The sequence below is a fragment of the Musa acuminata genome, chromosome BXJ2-3 (assembly GCF_036884655.1).
Source record: "Musa acuminata AAA Group cultivar baxijiao chromosome BXJ2-3, Cavendish_Baxijiao_AAA, whole genome shotgun sequence".
Taxonomy (NCBI): domain Eukaryota; kingdom Viridiplantae; phylum Streptophyta; class Magnoliopsida; order Zingiberales; family Musaceae; genus Musa; species Musa acuminata.
The window spans coordinates 430,846-445,086 of record NC_088340.1 but is presented as its reverse complement, the minus strand read 5'-3'; the positions used below and the strand labels follow the sequence as shown (position 1 = coordinate 445,086).

At 43.2% G+C, this 14,241-nt stretch overlaps 2 protein-coding genes across 4 annotated transcripts; one reads left to right on the top strand and one right to left on the bottom strand.

The window, feature by feature from the left end:
• Window positions 1–8,484: 8,484 nt before the first annotated feature.
• LOC103977410 (NAC domain-containing protein 22-like) lies at window positions 8,485–9,573 on the bottom strand. 2 transcript variants are annotated; one of them, XM_065097402.1, is made up of 3 exons: window positions 9,408–9,573; window positions 9,046–9,308; window positions 8,485–8,967 (listed from the first exon to the last, which is right to left on the bottom strand). In XM_065097402.1, exons 1-3 carry the CDS (start codon window positions 9,571–9,573, stop codon window positions 8,560–8,562), a joined length of 837 nt encoding a protein of 278 aa, XP_064953474.1. In that variant the 3' UTR covers window positions 8,485–8,559. The 2 variants fall into 2 exon arrangements, with proteins under 2 accessions (XP_064953474.1, XP_009391178.2); XM_009392903.3 differs by having other exon boundaries at window positions 8,491–8,970.
• Window positions 9,574–12,595: 3,022 nt separating this feature from the next.
• Window positions 12,596–14,197, top strand: LOC135606699 (chitin elicitor-binding protein-like). Of its 2 annotated transcripts, none has more exons than XM_065097816.1 (4): window positions 12,596–13,406; window positions 13,478–13,595; window positions 13,685–13,875; window positions 13,958–14,197. In XM_065097816.1, the coding sequence occupies exons 1-4, from the start codon at window positions 12,740–12,742 to the stop codon at window positions 14,071–14,073; spliced, it is 1,092 nt and encodes a 363-aa protein (XP_064953888.1). In that variant the 5' UTR covers window positions 12,596–12,739; the 3' UTR covers window positions 14,074–14,197. The 2 variants fall into 2 exon arrangements, with proteins under 2 accessions (XP_064953888.1, XP_064953887.1); XM_065097815.1 differs by having other exon boundaries at window positions 13,952–14,197.
• Window positions 14,198–14,241: the final 44 nt, after the last annotated feature.

Sequence of the window (14,241 nt, the reverse complement as noted above, 5' to 3'; positions counted from 1 at the left end):
CCCGGTGGCTAAAGCCGGTCTCAGATGCTTCTGCATTCAACAGAGGCTTGGCGTTTCATGAAGAAGCGTCACGTTGGCGCTGCTGCTGCTGCTGCTGCTGCAGCTGAGGCCTTCCGTGCGAGTTTGCGTGAGGAAGGCGGCAGCAGGAGCAGGAAGGGATGATGGTGTTGTTGGGGAATCACCAGACTACAAGACGTGCCGTGCTCCGTCGTTTGCCGGGGATGTGTGCTTCTTGGCTTTGGTGGTGGGGGTTGCAGCGGCAGCTTCACCAGCCAGCTTTGTCTGCTGGCGCCTCTGTCGCTGCCATCGATGTAGGCAAGTGGACTTGATGTACCGTGTGGGTTGACCGCCATAGTGGACCCATCAACCATGAGCGGTGTTGACCTTTGGCTCGTAGCACGTCGGGCGAGCTCCATCTGATGCATGGATTAGAGAGACGTTCGGTCGATAAAGGAGCAAGTAAACGATAAAAATAAAATATTATGATATAATTTTAAAAAAAATTAATCAAGAAAATCGATACAGTATTTAATAAGAGATAAGATAAGAATATTTAGAAAATATTCTCAAATACATATACACTTTTTATCTTACTTCATGAACTATGATTCTATTTATAGGATCTAATTATAACTTATTTCACCACTCGTGATTAAGGTAGCTATAAGAACTACCCTATAATTTTTAGATCATGGGTTATTTCTTAAATCATACCTAAAGCTATTTTGAACATGAAAACTATCAAGATATAAATTATAAGAGTTGGAGACTTACAAACTAAAAAAAATTTCACAACGATAGGAAAATATATAAATTTAAGTGAATCGGTCAAAATTAAAAAGAATAAAAATAAAAATCTCTTTTTTTGAATTTTTCTCGAGTGATATTTTTTTTTTGTATTTCTCAAAAAAATCTTTATTTGTCATAATCCTTGAAATATATCTTTACAACAAACTTGGAATAGTATTTATACATTATGGACCTGTCAGTGTCTCACGTATAAGATTTTCTTCAAAATTACTTTAAATTTTCTTATTCCACCATCAGACTGAGAATAGCTTGTTTCGAAGTTACTCCACTCGTCGACTGCACCAAACTCCCATGTTGACAGAAATACCAAAAGTATCTTAATTATTAACTTTATTATTAAGTCTTAATATTTTGTAAAGTTATTTATATGAGATTCTTAGTGGGTTTGATGAAAATTAGGAAGGTATTTTTAATATATTTAGAAAATAAAGAATTAGCAAATGTTTTATTTTTTCTCATTTAACTTTAAACTTATGTTTATATATTTTGAAGAATCTCATAATATTTATATTTGAATTGAGTTACAATGTTCTTTGCTGCTGAACTAAAATATTGTAACTTTAGTAAGAACACTATAACCAACTCGGCGAACAGTATATTGTAACTCTATTTTAAAATATTAACTAATCCAATTCTTTTTTGTTAGTTGGATTTTGACTGAAAAATAATTATTATTTTTTCCTGAAAATAACTATTGTTGATGGAAGGACTTTTGAGCATGGAATCTCTTGCCAAATTGTTTGAGATTTATATCATGTACAAGTAGATTTGTACTTTGAATAATTTATTTCACGTGATGATAATTTTGATTTTCTTTCTTGATATAATAACGATCATCCATGGAATGATGTGTGTTAATACACAAAGATTGTCAACTAGTGAGTCGACCCAATTGATTTACTATCGAAAGTGCGGGTCCCTTCTGATAACTTCTCTTGCTAACGTGGATAGCAAGCATCGTGGAATGGACGAAGGAAGCAGGACGATCTCATATACTGGATAGCCTTTTGGCCGTGCTTTCGAGCTATGCCGACGATCCTGCATAACAGGTTTGTGTCGGGCATGTCTCGGCTCGATCCCTCCAATGCTTAAGTTAGTAAAACAAAAAGAAAAGTTAATATTGTGAGTAAGAGAGTGAATAGCTCTTACCTACTTGCCCTTGTTTAGCCTGAGGCTTGGCTTTCATACCTGAGCACCTGGTGGCATGAATGGGTGCTCATGAAGGACCCCCACCCCCCCCCCCCCCCCCTCCTTTACCCCGCATGACAGAGGAATTTAATGAGGGTGGTTAGCTATCGTGTGCCCCCGAGGCTGTCACCTGAGATGGACTATCGAGGTGGCTTCTCCGACCTAACCCCCTTGCTCTTTTGGGTTCAACGAGGCCTCGTCCCTTTGTTGACCATCTAAAAGGAAGGCTCGTTAAGTCGGGCCAATCCACCAACCATTAATGAGGGGGCGTGGTCTCCCTCTCGACTATGGTGTTAAGAGAGGGTCTTGTGGGCTCATTTTGGGAGGTCGAGACATACGTCATAGCCTCTTGCTGGCGATTGCAGGGAGTATGTGGCTCCCACGCTGGTGCTTAGGTTTTGCTTTTTTGGTCGATGTGAGGGAGGTAGCTGATAGTATCAGGATTATCCCTATCATTCGTCTCTCCCCTCGAAGGACGTCATTTTTCCTGTATCTATATGTGTTTATGTGAGCATCATTTTGGCGATTGATTTATTGCTGAGGTCACGATGGTTGGTGGGAGATTCGATAGGGCAGACTGTGCTCTTTTACTGGGGTGATCTCTACTTTGTTAATAGACAGATGCTATCCTAAGGGACCTATCGTGGTAAGTCTTAGCTCTACCGCATCATCGGGAATTAGGACCCATCGTGGCGGGTTTTGGCTCGACTATATGAGTGAGAGAAGGGACCCGTCATGACGAGGATTGGCTTGATCACGTGGGTGGGAGAAGAGACCTGTTGTGGTGAGCCTTGGCTCGATCGCATCAATAAGAGGAAGGACCCATCATGGTGGGTTTTAGCTAGACCGCATAAGCGAGAGGAAGTGACCAATCGTGGCAGGTCTTAGCTCGACCATGTCGGCGGGAGGAAAGGACCCATTGTGGTAGGTGGTTAATAGCTACAAGTAATGCTACGACAAGTGGTGCTATTGTTGCTAGGGTGCCTCACCCATGGTGCACGTTAGGTTACGACATGTCTTCCTATCCTTAGGATTTGTATCGCCTGTGGCTTTTAATTATGGAGGGGATTTTTGGTTGCTCTAAGGTTTGACCCACTTAGGGAGTCGTGCCTCTTTTTCAAACCCTACTATCATGCAGTGATTAGAGGCACATCTTTTGTAGTAGGCACGTCTTGTTAGGTTTCACGTCGTCCCCAAACGAATTTGTACATGCGTTGCCTTATGGAAGACAAGTCGGTTTTAACATCCGCTGAGCTAATTCTGAGGTCTTTATATAGTTGGGCTTCGTCTTGGTATCACTAGCTTTTAGAGCTTCGCTTTGTCGTTATTTCTCAAGACTCTTCGTGCATTTTTTGTTGCCTAATATGGATCCTTATAGCCTGCAGGAGGGTGTCCCTCCTTTCGTGGAGCTATCGAGCTCGCGAGAGGTAGTTAAGGGAATACTAGTTAGGGCTAACCCGAAGCCGTTTGTGGAATATCACTTTTTATGAGCATATCCCCAAAGACTCTTGAAGAAAAGGTTGACGTGGATATGATATCATATGCCTTAGTAATAAGATCTATCATGTATGTTATGTTATATACTATGTTTGATATAACATATGCTATAAGTATTACAAGCAGGTATCAAAGGGATCCAGGTTTGGAACACTTGAAGGCAGTAAACTATATTCTTAAGTACTTGAGAAAGACTAATGATCTTTTACTAGTATATGAAGGAAGTAGCCTCAGGATTGAGTGCTACACAAGCTCGAGTTTTTAGTATAATGTTAATGATAGCAAGTCTAACTTAGAGTTCCAAGTAAGATACCATTGCTCACTTGACTATAGAGATGGAGTATATTGCTGTGACATAAGCAACAAAGGAAGGAGTCTGGATAAAAAAGTTCATCATAGATCTGAGAGTTGTGTCAAGCAACGACAACGAGAAGTCGATTCCCTTATATTGTGACAATTGGATGATTGCTCAAGTAAAAGAACTAATGTCTCATCAGAAGTCCAAGCACATTCTAAGAAGGTTCCACCTGATCAGACAGATCATAACCCATAGAGACATAGTATTGGAAAGAGTTTTATTCGAAGATAACATTATAGATTCATTGATAAAACCATTATCTCATATTGTCTTTGAGAGTCACAGGGGTCTAATGAGGATAAGGCACATAGATGATTGGATTTAGGTTTTGCCCTACAAGCTAATCACGTGAGTGATGATATATGTAACATGTTATACAGTCTCTTTGCTTATTATTATTAGTAGCATATTATCACTTTATGTTGTCTATTGCATGATACCCTTGGATTTGTACAATGAAAATTAGATTATGATGAGATCATGATAATGAAGCTAATTCATCTATAAAGACAGACTATAAATATTCCTGATCAAAGGTTACTCGAGAGGGACATCAAAATAACCGGATAGACTGATATGTTGTATACATGTCTATATGATGGAGGCGGCTGGTCTCATAGTGGCTCGTGTGGGGACACTATAAGCATAGTGCATGTGCTCATTGAAGAATGAACTCATTGAATGATTCGTTTACAAAATGTTGGATGTTAATGATACCTCACTATCAGACACTAGTTACATAGTCTCAATTGTGTGACTAGTTCTTAGACTTAAGACACCAAAAATGTCATATATGAGTACTCACTCTTTGATACCAGATTTATAGGTCTGGAAGTTTCAATTCTAGCACAGTCAGTCATCGGGAATGGTAGCCAACCTTACGAGGATGATTGAGTATTGATAGAGAATTATCTGCTCTTGGTGTCATGAGAGGAATATCTCATGTATTCTCGCTTAGGTAAATCCTTGGCTAGAGACATTTGGATTGAGAGAGAAAATAGTTCTATAGAATTCGATTAGAGCGAGACTCGAGTAGATTCCGTATAAGCCTGACAACACAATGCCCGATGTATGATCTCTAGAATATTAAATGAATGAGGGACTATAGATACACAGTAATCGAGGACAGATATATTTAGTATATTAGATTCCCTTATATCATCTGAGGATTATGACGTAGTAGCATAGTACATTCATAGTCAATGAGTCAAGTGAATTATTATGAATATAATAATTCATTTAGTTTGAAGAAGTTCTAATAGGTATGAGTAATGGTCAGCTCAGTATTGGGCTTAGAGGGTCATAAACATATGGTAGGTGTTGCAACGAACATAGGTATGGATATGAGATATCCGTCAAGCCCTTGTCTTATTAGATATTTAATAAGTCCCTATATTATTGGATCCTTTGGGTGAGGGCCAATAAGAGTAAATAGTGATTATTGGATAGAGATTCAGTATCCAATAGGGCAAGATCTATTAGAGTTAAATTAACAAATATCTCTTTATAAATAAGAGGGAACCAAAGGTTCATAAGCTAAACTCCTTTTAGCTGTCATTTTCTATTCTCCTCCCTCCCTCTTATCCTTGGCTAATAGCTCTATTTGGGGCATGTGGACAACAAGAAATGCCAGTCCTTTCTTGATCTTGGTGTAGTTTTGTGATGAGCAAAGGAGACAAAAGATCGCTATGAAAGGAGGGGCATTATCCCACCATCTCCGATGTGGATCATCGCTAGAGAGGAAGACATTTGACCTCTTTTATCTATGTATATAGATATGTATTTTTGAGGATATATGATCTCTCATAAGTAAATCATCTCACACGTGTTATGCGATTTTTTGGTTTTACGATTTTGCACACCAATCTTCGCATGACAATCCGATATTGAATCTTTAGAAACTTGTTTCGTTTTCTGTTCTTTTGTTGCTCATGTGATGCTACCCAAAGGTTTCCTAATATTCCTTACATATCCTTTCTTGCACCTCAACCAAGACTCTGATGGACTTTAGAGGAGATAGGCACCGTAGGAGGGGTCGGCTATACACCCGTTAGTATAATTGCCCATTCAGACCATAGTATCTGGCCTGGATGTGCCTTACCTTTCACGCTATAGTAGAGTTGTCAAGCAGTGCCCCATCCTCTTAGTAATGCGAGATCTCATATATTCGACTGTTTTTTATCTCTAAGTTACCTATGTTATTCTTTTTTATGGTTATAGCTATTAGGATTTCCACCGATGGGCAATTTTTTGTGCCAGGCCAAGCGGAAGCTAACTTGGCCAGAGCATCCACCTATGTGTTGCTAGTTTGGGGGACTCTTTATATGACAAACCGGTGAAAGTGGGTGGCGAGTCAGCATGCCTCTATTAGGTATCTAGTCATGGTTCCATCCCGGGCCTCGTATTCCCTATTGATATGACTCACCACTAGCTGCGAGTCATCAAACACATTGAGCTCTAGTGCATGGAGTTCTAGCACGAGCCATAGTCTAAAGAGAAGGGCCTCATATTTTGTCTCGTTGTTGGTGATTTTAAATTCGAACCGAAGGGCGTGTTCGTAGGCTTGGCCCTCCGAGCTTCTGTGGACGAGGCTGACACCCCCTCTTTCTGCTGTGGTTGATCCGTTGATGAACAAGGTCTAAGTTAAGGGGGTCGACATGTTTTCTTCACCTTCTGGGGATGGGGTCAACTTTGATATAAAGTCAGCCAAGGTTTGAGCTTTGATAGTAGTCCTTGGGACATAGCAGATGTGGAATTCCCCCAGTTCGATTGACCATTTTAACATGCATCTGACATGGGTAAGCTGGTTAATCCGAGGTAGCATCCACTAGCTGGGCAATTCGAGGCAGGGGTAAGCTATCTTTTAGGCACGCCTAGTTGAGGTCGGTGTAGTCGATGCACATTCTTCATTTTCCACTGGCTTCTTGGCAAGGATGACGTTGGAGAGCCATTGCGAGTACTACACTTTGGAGATAAAACTCACTTCCAATAGCTTTCCCACTTCTTCCTGGAACGTCTTTTGTCATTCAGGGGCAAATCGATAGGCCCTCTACTTTATCGAGTGACCCCTAGGGAGGATGTCGACACCATTATTCTCAACTGGTTGAGGGTGGGCCAACCACTAATCACATTGTAGGCCAAAGAGACACCGACCACAAGGAACTTAATCAATATTGTCTTGTCTCGATGCCCCTCCCTAAAGATAGCATGGACAACTACTACCCCAAGGGGGGAGACCAAGCTTCTCGTGGACCCGATAAGGGAGGTGTCATTGGGCATAGATCATTCCTGGTCAATTCAAGCTTCTAAAAAGTGTCGATGAATAATACGTCGATGGTACTCTCGGTGTCGACCATAAGCCTTTTTACCTGAGCAATTGATATCCATATCAAAATGGACAACGTATTATCCTGGACGTTGTCATTGGCATCTTCATCCTTGAAGAAGATCAGGGGTTCCTCCTCTATCCTCATGCATTTTTCTCTAGACGTAGAATGTGTTGAGATTCCCCCTCTTCAATGATGGGTTCCCTGAGGTTGACATCGATCTACCTTTCTAGCATATCGACCTTCCAAAGGGGCGAGACTCTTTTAGGGGAGCGCTTATTGTGAGGATTCGCAGAAGAATATTTCTGTAACATTTTACCCTCCTTATAGTGTCATAATGTTAACACATAAAGACCATTGACTGGTGAATCGACCCGATTGGTTCACTACCGAAAGTGCATGTCCCTTTTGATGACTCCTCTTGGCTGACGTGGAGAGCAAGCGTTATGGGAAGGATGAAGGAATCTGTAAGGAGAGGCAGTTTACTGGGAGTGGCTTCGTCTTTGAGCGGTGACGCATAGTTTAGGAGCAAGGTAGTCCTCTTTGTTAAGTAGCCTCCTAGTCATGCCTTCGGGCGATGTCGATGACCCTACACAATAGGCTTACACCATGGGTATCATGACTCAACCCTTCCAATGCTTAAGTCATGAAAACAGATAGGGAAGTTAATAATATAAGTGAGTGAAGAACTCTTGCTCGCTTGCTCCTGTTTAGCCTGGGACCTGACTTTTATACCTGAGTGCGTGATGGCGTGGATGGGTGCTCATGAAGGCCCCCCTCTTACCTCGTATGGCAGAGGCATTTAACGAGGGTGGCTTGTTGGCGTGTGCCCCTAGGGGCATCACTTAGGGTAGATTGTCGGATTGATTCCTCCGGCGTGACCCCCTTGTTCTTTTGGATTAGGCAGGGTGTGGTCCCTTTGCCAATCGTCGAAAAGGGAGGGCTCATCAAGCCGAGTCATGTCGCCGACCATTAATGAGGGGACATAATCCCTTTCTTGACTGTAGTACTATGAGAGGGTCTTATGGTCCTATTTTGAGAGGTTGGTATAAGTGTCATGACCTCCAACCGGCGATTGCGATGAGTAGGTGACTCTCATGTGGGTGCTTAGGTGTTGCTTTCTTGACCGACGTGTTGGGTGGAGCTGATAGTGCCAAGATTATCCCTATTAGTGTGTTTCATCAATTCCCACCCCAACGAGAAATAAATAAATATATATTGAGAGAGGATTATTTTAATCGAAACATAAATTAAGGGCAAAAATACTATTTTCGAATTTGTATTTTGTTATCATTATTATTTCTCTAGACTATGTTATTTTTTATATCATAATCTTCTTCCTCCCCCTCAAATCTTCCGCTCTATTGATGTGCTGAAGCTTTAGCGGTTGAGCATAGTATCATAATAAGGAGACCAATATTCCAGCCATGGGCTTGTCAGCTGAGTGAAGAACGAGTCCTGCAACCACTCCAGCTCGCTGTTCTTCGGAACCTCCAACTCGAGCAGACTCGGCCTTCTGTTCGACGCGGTGGAAGCATCCACCTCCTCCTCCGCCTCGTCACCGATCACAACAACTACATCCGATGCATCCTCGATGACGATAACGTCGTCCACCGCCGTGATCGATTCCTGCAGCAACCTCTCCTGGTACGAGCCGGACGCCGACTCGGCCGTCGACCCAGAATTCTGCGACACCGTCATCGTCGTCTCCCCTTCCATGGCCGCCGCCCGTTTCTCCAGCTCCTTCATAGACGCCGGCTTCCTGTACACCTTGCATAGCACCACATCCTCCTGCATGCACACCGAATCGAGCTCGATCAACTCCCGGTGCACGCAAAACGTACCGGTCCGGCCAGCGTGTCTTACCTTCAGCAGCGGGTCGGGGAGGCGGTACTCGTTCATGACCCAGTCGGTCTTGGATCCTCGAGGCGCCCGGCCCTGGTAGTACACCAGGGTCTTCTTGTAGCCGATGAGTCGCTTCGGGTCGGCGGCGCTGCGCACCGGCCGCTCGCATCCGGTGGCTTTCCAAAATCCCCGCTCGGTTGTCCTGCTCGGCCTCCCGCCGCTGGCTTGTCGGCGGTCTCTTGGGACGTAGAAGTACCACTCTCTCTCCCCGATCTTGGCCATCCCTGCGATCGAGTGTCACAGTAAGTAAGCCATGAACGACGCGCGCTCTCTCTCTCTCTCTCTCTACTCGTGCGTAGTGATCAAACCGCAAGAGTATGCACCTGGGAGCTCCCAGGGATCGTAGTGATAGAGATTGATGGTGGAGATGATCTCAAGCTGAAGCTTCTTCCCCTGCACCATGCGCCGGAGGTAGAAGTCCAGCAGCTCTTCCTCCGTCGGATGGAATCTAAACCCAGGGAGATCCATCTCCAGGCCGCTTCGCTCCATGCTTCTCTTCCTCGTCCCAATATTGCTGCTATATATATCGATATACAGAGAGAGAGAGGTGGTGGTGGTGGTTGTTCATGGTGGATTGATTTCATCAGCAATCAATGAAGAAGACTTAATTGTTTCATGAAGCTGATGAGAATTGACACAGTCAATTTATCAGCTAATCCTCTCTCTCTCATTCACTCCGTCACAGAGCGCAGGTCAGCAGATAGCGTGGTCGATTTGATCAGTTCAACACCACCAGTTCATTGGATTCAATTCATGGCTCCCTGAATTGGATTTGGCTTTGGATCCACACAAGATAATAAAACTGCATAGGTTCGATCATAGTCAATTTTACGCGTTTGAATCCCATCCCGAACCTAAATTTCCGCGAGGAAGATGAAAGAATAATGGATGATGGGTGATTGGGTACGACTTGGTGGAACATGTAACTTAGTTCAACTGTACTCGACATCAGTCAAGCTTGAATTGAGGCAATTGTTGTTTAATACGTAAGGAGGTCCACATTTCTAAAGAAGATTTGAATCATTCGCAGGCCTTGTTCTTCATGAGATTGCATCCAACCTCCAACTTCTTTTGTCTTAATCGTTGGGTGATCCCAATTCCATGAATTACAAGGCCAAGTCAACGCCTACTCGAAGAGAATTTGGTCCACAACGAAGGAAAAGGGGAAACTCCTGACCATGACTGAAATATTAATCTAATTTGAGATGTCATGCTCTTGTGGGTCCTGTGTTGACCGGCCCAAATCTTTGAGACGGCAGTTTCATGCCACACATTAATGTCATGATATACATGTATATATACATGTATATATATATATATATATATATATATATATATATATATATATATATATATATATAATAACTATATGCTCTTTATACAATCTGATTCTTTCAAAGTATTATTCTCTTTACATGTTTACTTTTTACGCATGAATATTTTTTTGAATAATTTATTTTAGAATATGACTACTACTTATTCAGTATTGATTATGTAAATATAAGATTAGAATACATGATCAAACGAAGAAAATAATAGAAGATAAGAATAATTATTGAAGAAGCTTTATTGAAGAAATAAAAATACTTCAATACATTAACATGTTTCATCGTATAGTCGAAAAATCTTATCTTTTATCAAAAAAAAAAAAAAAAAAAAACATATAGGATTTCATTATCACAAAGGCATTCAATGAGATGAAAAAGAAACGTTGTTTCCAACAGAGAAATCGGTTGACATGTTAGGGTGAGGATGAGTATCCCAATGAATGCACCATGGTTTCTCGAGGTGACGATTTGACTTTGAGGGGCTCCCATGCCGCTGACTGCCTGCCCTCTCTTACCCACATATCCTCTCTCGGCTGTGCAGCTAAAGATGTTGTCTTGACTTGGAAGCTCGATTCACACAAGCAACGGAGTGACTTTGTGCTTCCCAAGATTCATTGGTTTGCACATCTCAAGTCAAAAGTTGTGGACACACTATCATTTTGCTGTGGATGGAGATGATAACGGGTGAGACGCCCATGAATTATGATTTCTTCAAATATCATCTTGGATCGAAATTGAATTCGAGTTCTGACTCTCTCGTACCTAAAGAAATATCAAGTCTGGTCTATATTAAAATATATGAATTATATATTAAGGTATGAATTGTCAAAAAATAAGATTTATATTAAAATAAAAAAATTATGATAAATGATTGAATAAGGATTAGTTGTCAGTATTGAATAACATAGATAAGATGTTATACTATATGTTATGATAATCTATTAAAGATCATAGTGAAAAAATGAATAATATGTCAAAAAAAAAAAAAAAACTCAATGACATGTCAAAAAAAGTGGTTGATGTTTTGAAGTCTTGATTGACATCAAATGGATTGAAATTTAGTACTATCTGGACTCAAAATGGGTCCTTGTGATGTTAGATTGTTTGGGTTGATTTTTGGATTATTTTGAGTCCTTAGTCATGGAAAGCCCAATTTAGATGGTGCTCCCATCCAGCATAAGTGTTTTCAATAAATGTTAAGTAGGAAACTTACTTTACAAATAAGACTTCTTTGTGTTCGAAAAGTTATTCCTTAAAAAAAATGCAATATAAGTGTAAAGTTTGATCCTAAACTTTGAAAAAGATAAAATAATTAATCATAAGATTAATAGTAAAAGTCAATAAGAAAAGAAATCAGGTGGGATGATAAGTCAGAATGATCAAACCACTACAAGTCAATTTGTCTCTCTTTTTTTACTTATATTTATTTGCTTGATTGAATTAACTTTCACATAATTATTTTTTTCTTCAATCACATAATTCTAATGGCCACCTGGGCTATGATTTATGTGCATTATGTTCAAGCATAATATTGATTAGGTTATGTTAGTAGTTAATGACGTTGTCAAACTCTTATGGAAAGATTATAATATTTAATTTTATCCCACATCCAAAATGGTCTAAAACCTAAATCAATTTAAAAAGGGATGGATGAATCGACTATCATTAACCTACTCAAGTATTTAAGCATTTCAAATATTTTCAAATATATATTAGGATCCAACACACAAAAAAAAAAGAAAAAAAGATTGAATTATATTTTATTATCGCACAATTTTCATGATAAATTTTGGGATCCCGAGATGATAAGCATAGCTGGTGATGTCATTCATCAGCAACACCGGATCGAAATCGCCCGAGACTCTCGTGATGCTGCACCCTTTCATTCCTTTGTCTTCCCCCTTCCCAATTTCCCAACTTTGGTTCATCAGGACATGAGTCAGACGCCATTATTGTCTTCGACAGCACTTCAAATTTCGAACATGCAGCGGGAACAACTCCTCCATCGGAACCCGACAAGCCGCAAGAATCCAAACGCGGTCGGTGGATTCACGTGCGCGGTCCGAATCCGACAACGGCACCCACGTGCGCCCACGCAGTCAAACGTAGTCGCCTTCGTCCCCCCCATCGGGAAACGCTCGTCCGCGATCAAACGGATCCGTTACGATGCGTTTCCCAAATAAAACATGCGTTTCGTGAACCCTCGGATCAACCTCAGTTCGTGATCGAGTCGCGTTCCTCCTCCCCGCCCCCCACGTTGCGGTAACTCCACTCGCGTTCCTCCTCGGCGGAGAGAAGGGAAGGAGGACGACGCCGGAGCTGACGAGATGGCGAGACCGACATTCCCGCTTCTCTTGCTGTGCGTCATCGTCGCCGCCGCCGCTCAACTGTTGGCGCCGGCTGGGGCGGCCAAGTTCGCCTGCAACTCCCGGGGCGGGGCGGCCAGATGCCAGTCCCTCCTCGGCTACACCCCGCGCAACGCCACCACCCTCGCCTCCGTCATGTCCCTCTTCCAGGTCCGCTCCTTCCGCTCCCTGCTCGCGGCCAACGGCCTGCCCCTCTCCACCCCGCCCTCCCGCCCCGTCCCCGCCCGCGCCACCGTCCGCGTCCGCTTCGCCTGCGCCTGCTCCGCCGGCCACGGCGCCTCCATGCACCGCCCGTTCTACAAGGTCGCTCCCGGCGAGACCCTCGACGGCATCGCCCGCGACGTCTTCGCCGGGTTCGTCACCTACCAGGAGATCGCGGCGGCCAACAACATCTCGGATCCGGCGCTGGTCCAGGCCGGGCAGGAGCTGCACATCCCGCTGCCGTGCAGCTGTGACGAGGTGGGGGGCGCCGCGGTGGTGCACTACGCGCACCTGGTGGCGGCCGGGAGCTCAGCGTCGGGAATCGCGGCGGAGTTCGGGACGGCGGAGGAGACGTTGATGAGCTTGAACGGGATTCGCGATCCCAAGAGCCTTCAGGCCGGCCAAGTTCTGGATGTTCCACTTCGAGGTTTGCTTCGCTAGCTGTTCTCCCCTCCGGTTTCCTTCCTCTTTCAACTCATGCCGGTGCATCACGTGCAGCTTGTTCTTCCTCGATAAGCAACGCCTCCATCGACCGCGGCTTTCATGTCCCAAACGGAAGCTACATCCTGACTGCAAACAACTGCGTCCTCTGCAGCTGCAGCTCCTCCACTTGGCAGTGCGTAGATCATTCAGCTTAAGGCATCGCGATCATAATCTAACAACACATTCTTCTTCTTCTTCTTCTTCTTCTTTGATGGCGATCAGGTTAGAGTGTCATCCTACGAAGGGGCTCAGCTCTTCGGCTTGCCCTGCAGCAACCTGCGGTGATCTCGCCCTCGGGAACTCATCATCCAGCACAGATTGTGAGAGCAAGACTTGTGTGTACGCTGGCTACACCACCACCACTGCCAGCTTCAACATCCTCACCAACCTTACCACCCAGTCGCTGTGCGACGGTAAGTTGGATGTCCAAACTGACGCACTCATCACGACATGATCGATTGCATACTGATGTTGGTGCTGGCTGATCAGCTGCAGGCGCACCGATGCCGCAACCAAGTGCTGGTTTTGATCTGCAATCAGGAGTGCAGTGGGCGTACTTGGCGGTGCTGTCCATTTGCTTTAACGTGGCTTTGGTAGGCTTTGTATTGTGAGGTAAAAGGAGAGAGCTTCCTTCAGTGATGTTGATGGTTGTTGAGTCCCTTGCAAGAGGCTCTCCTGCTCGGTTAACACTAAGAACTAAAAGGATTCTAATATCTCTGTGACTTTGATCTTTCATGTTAGCAGAGTAAATCTTATTTGTATTCTAATATCACAAGGAA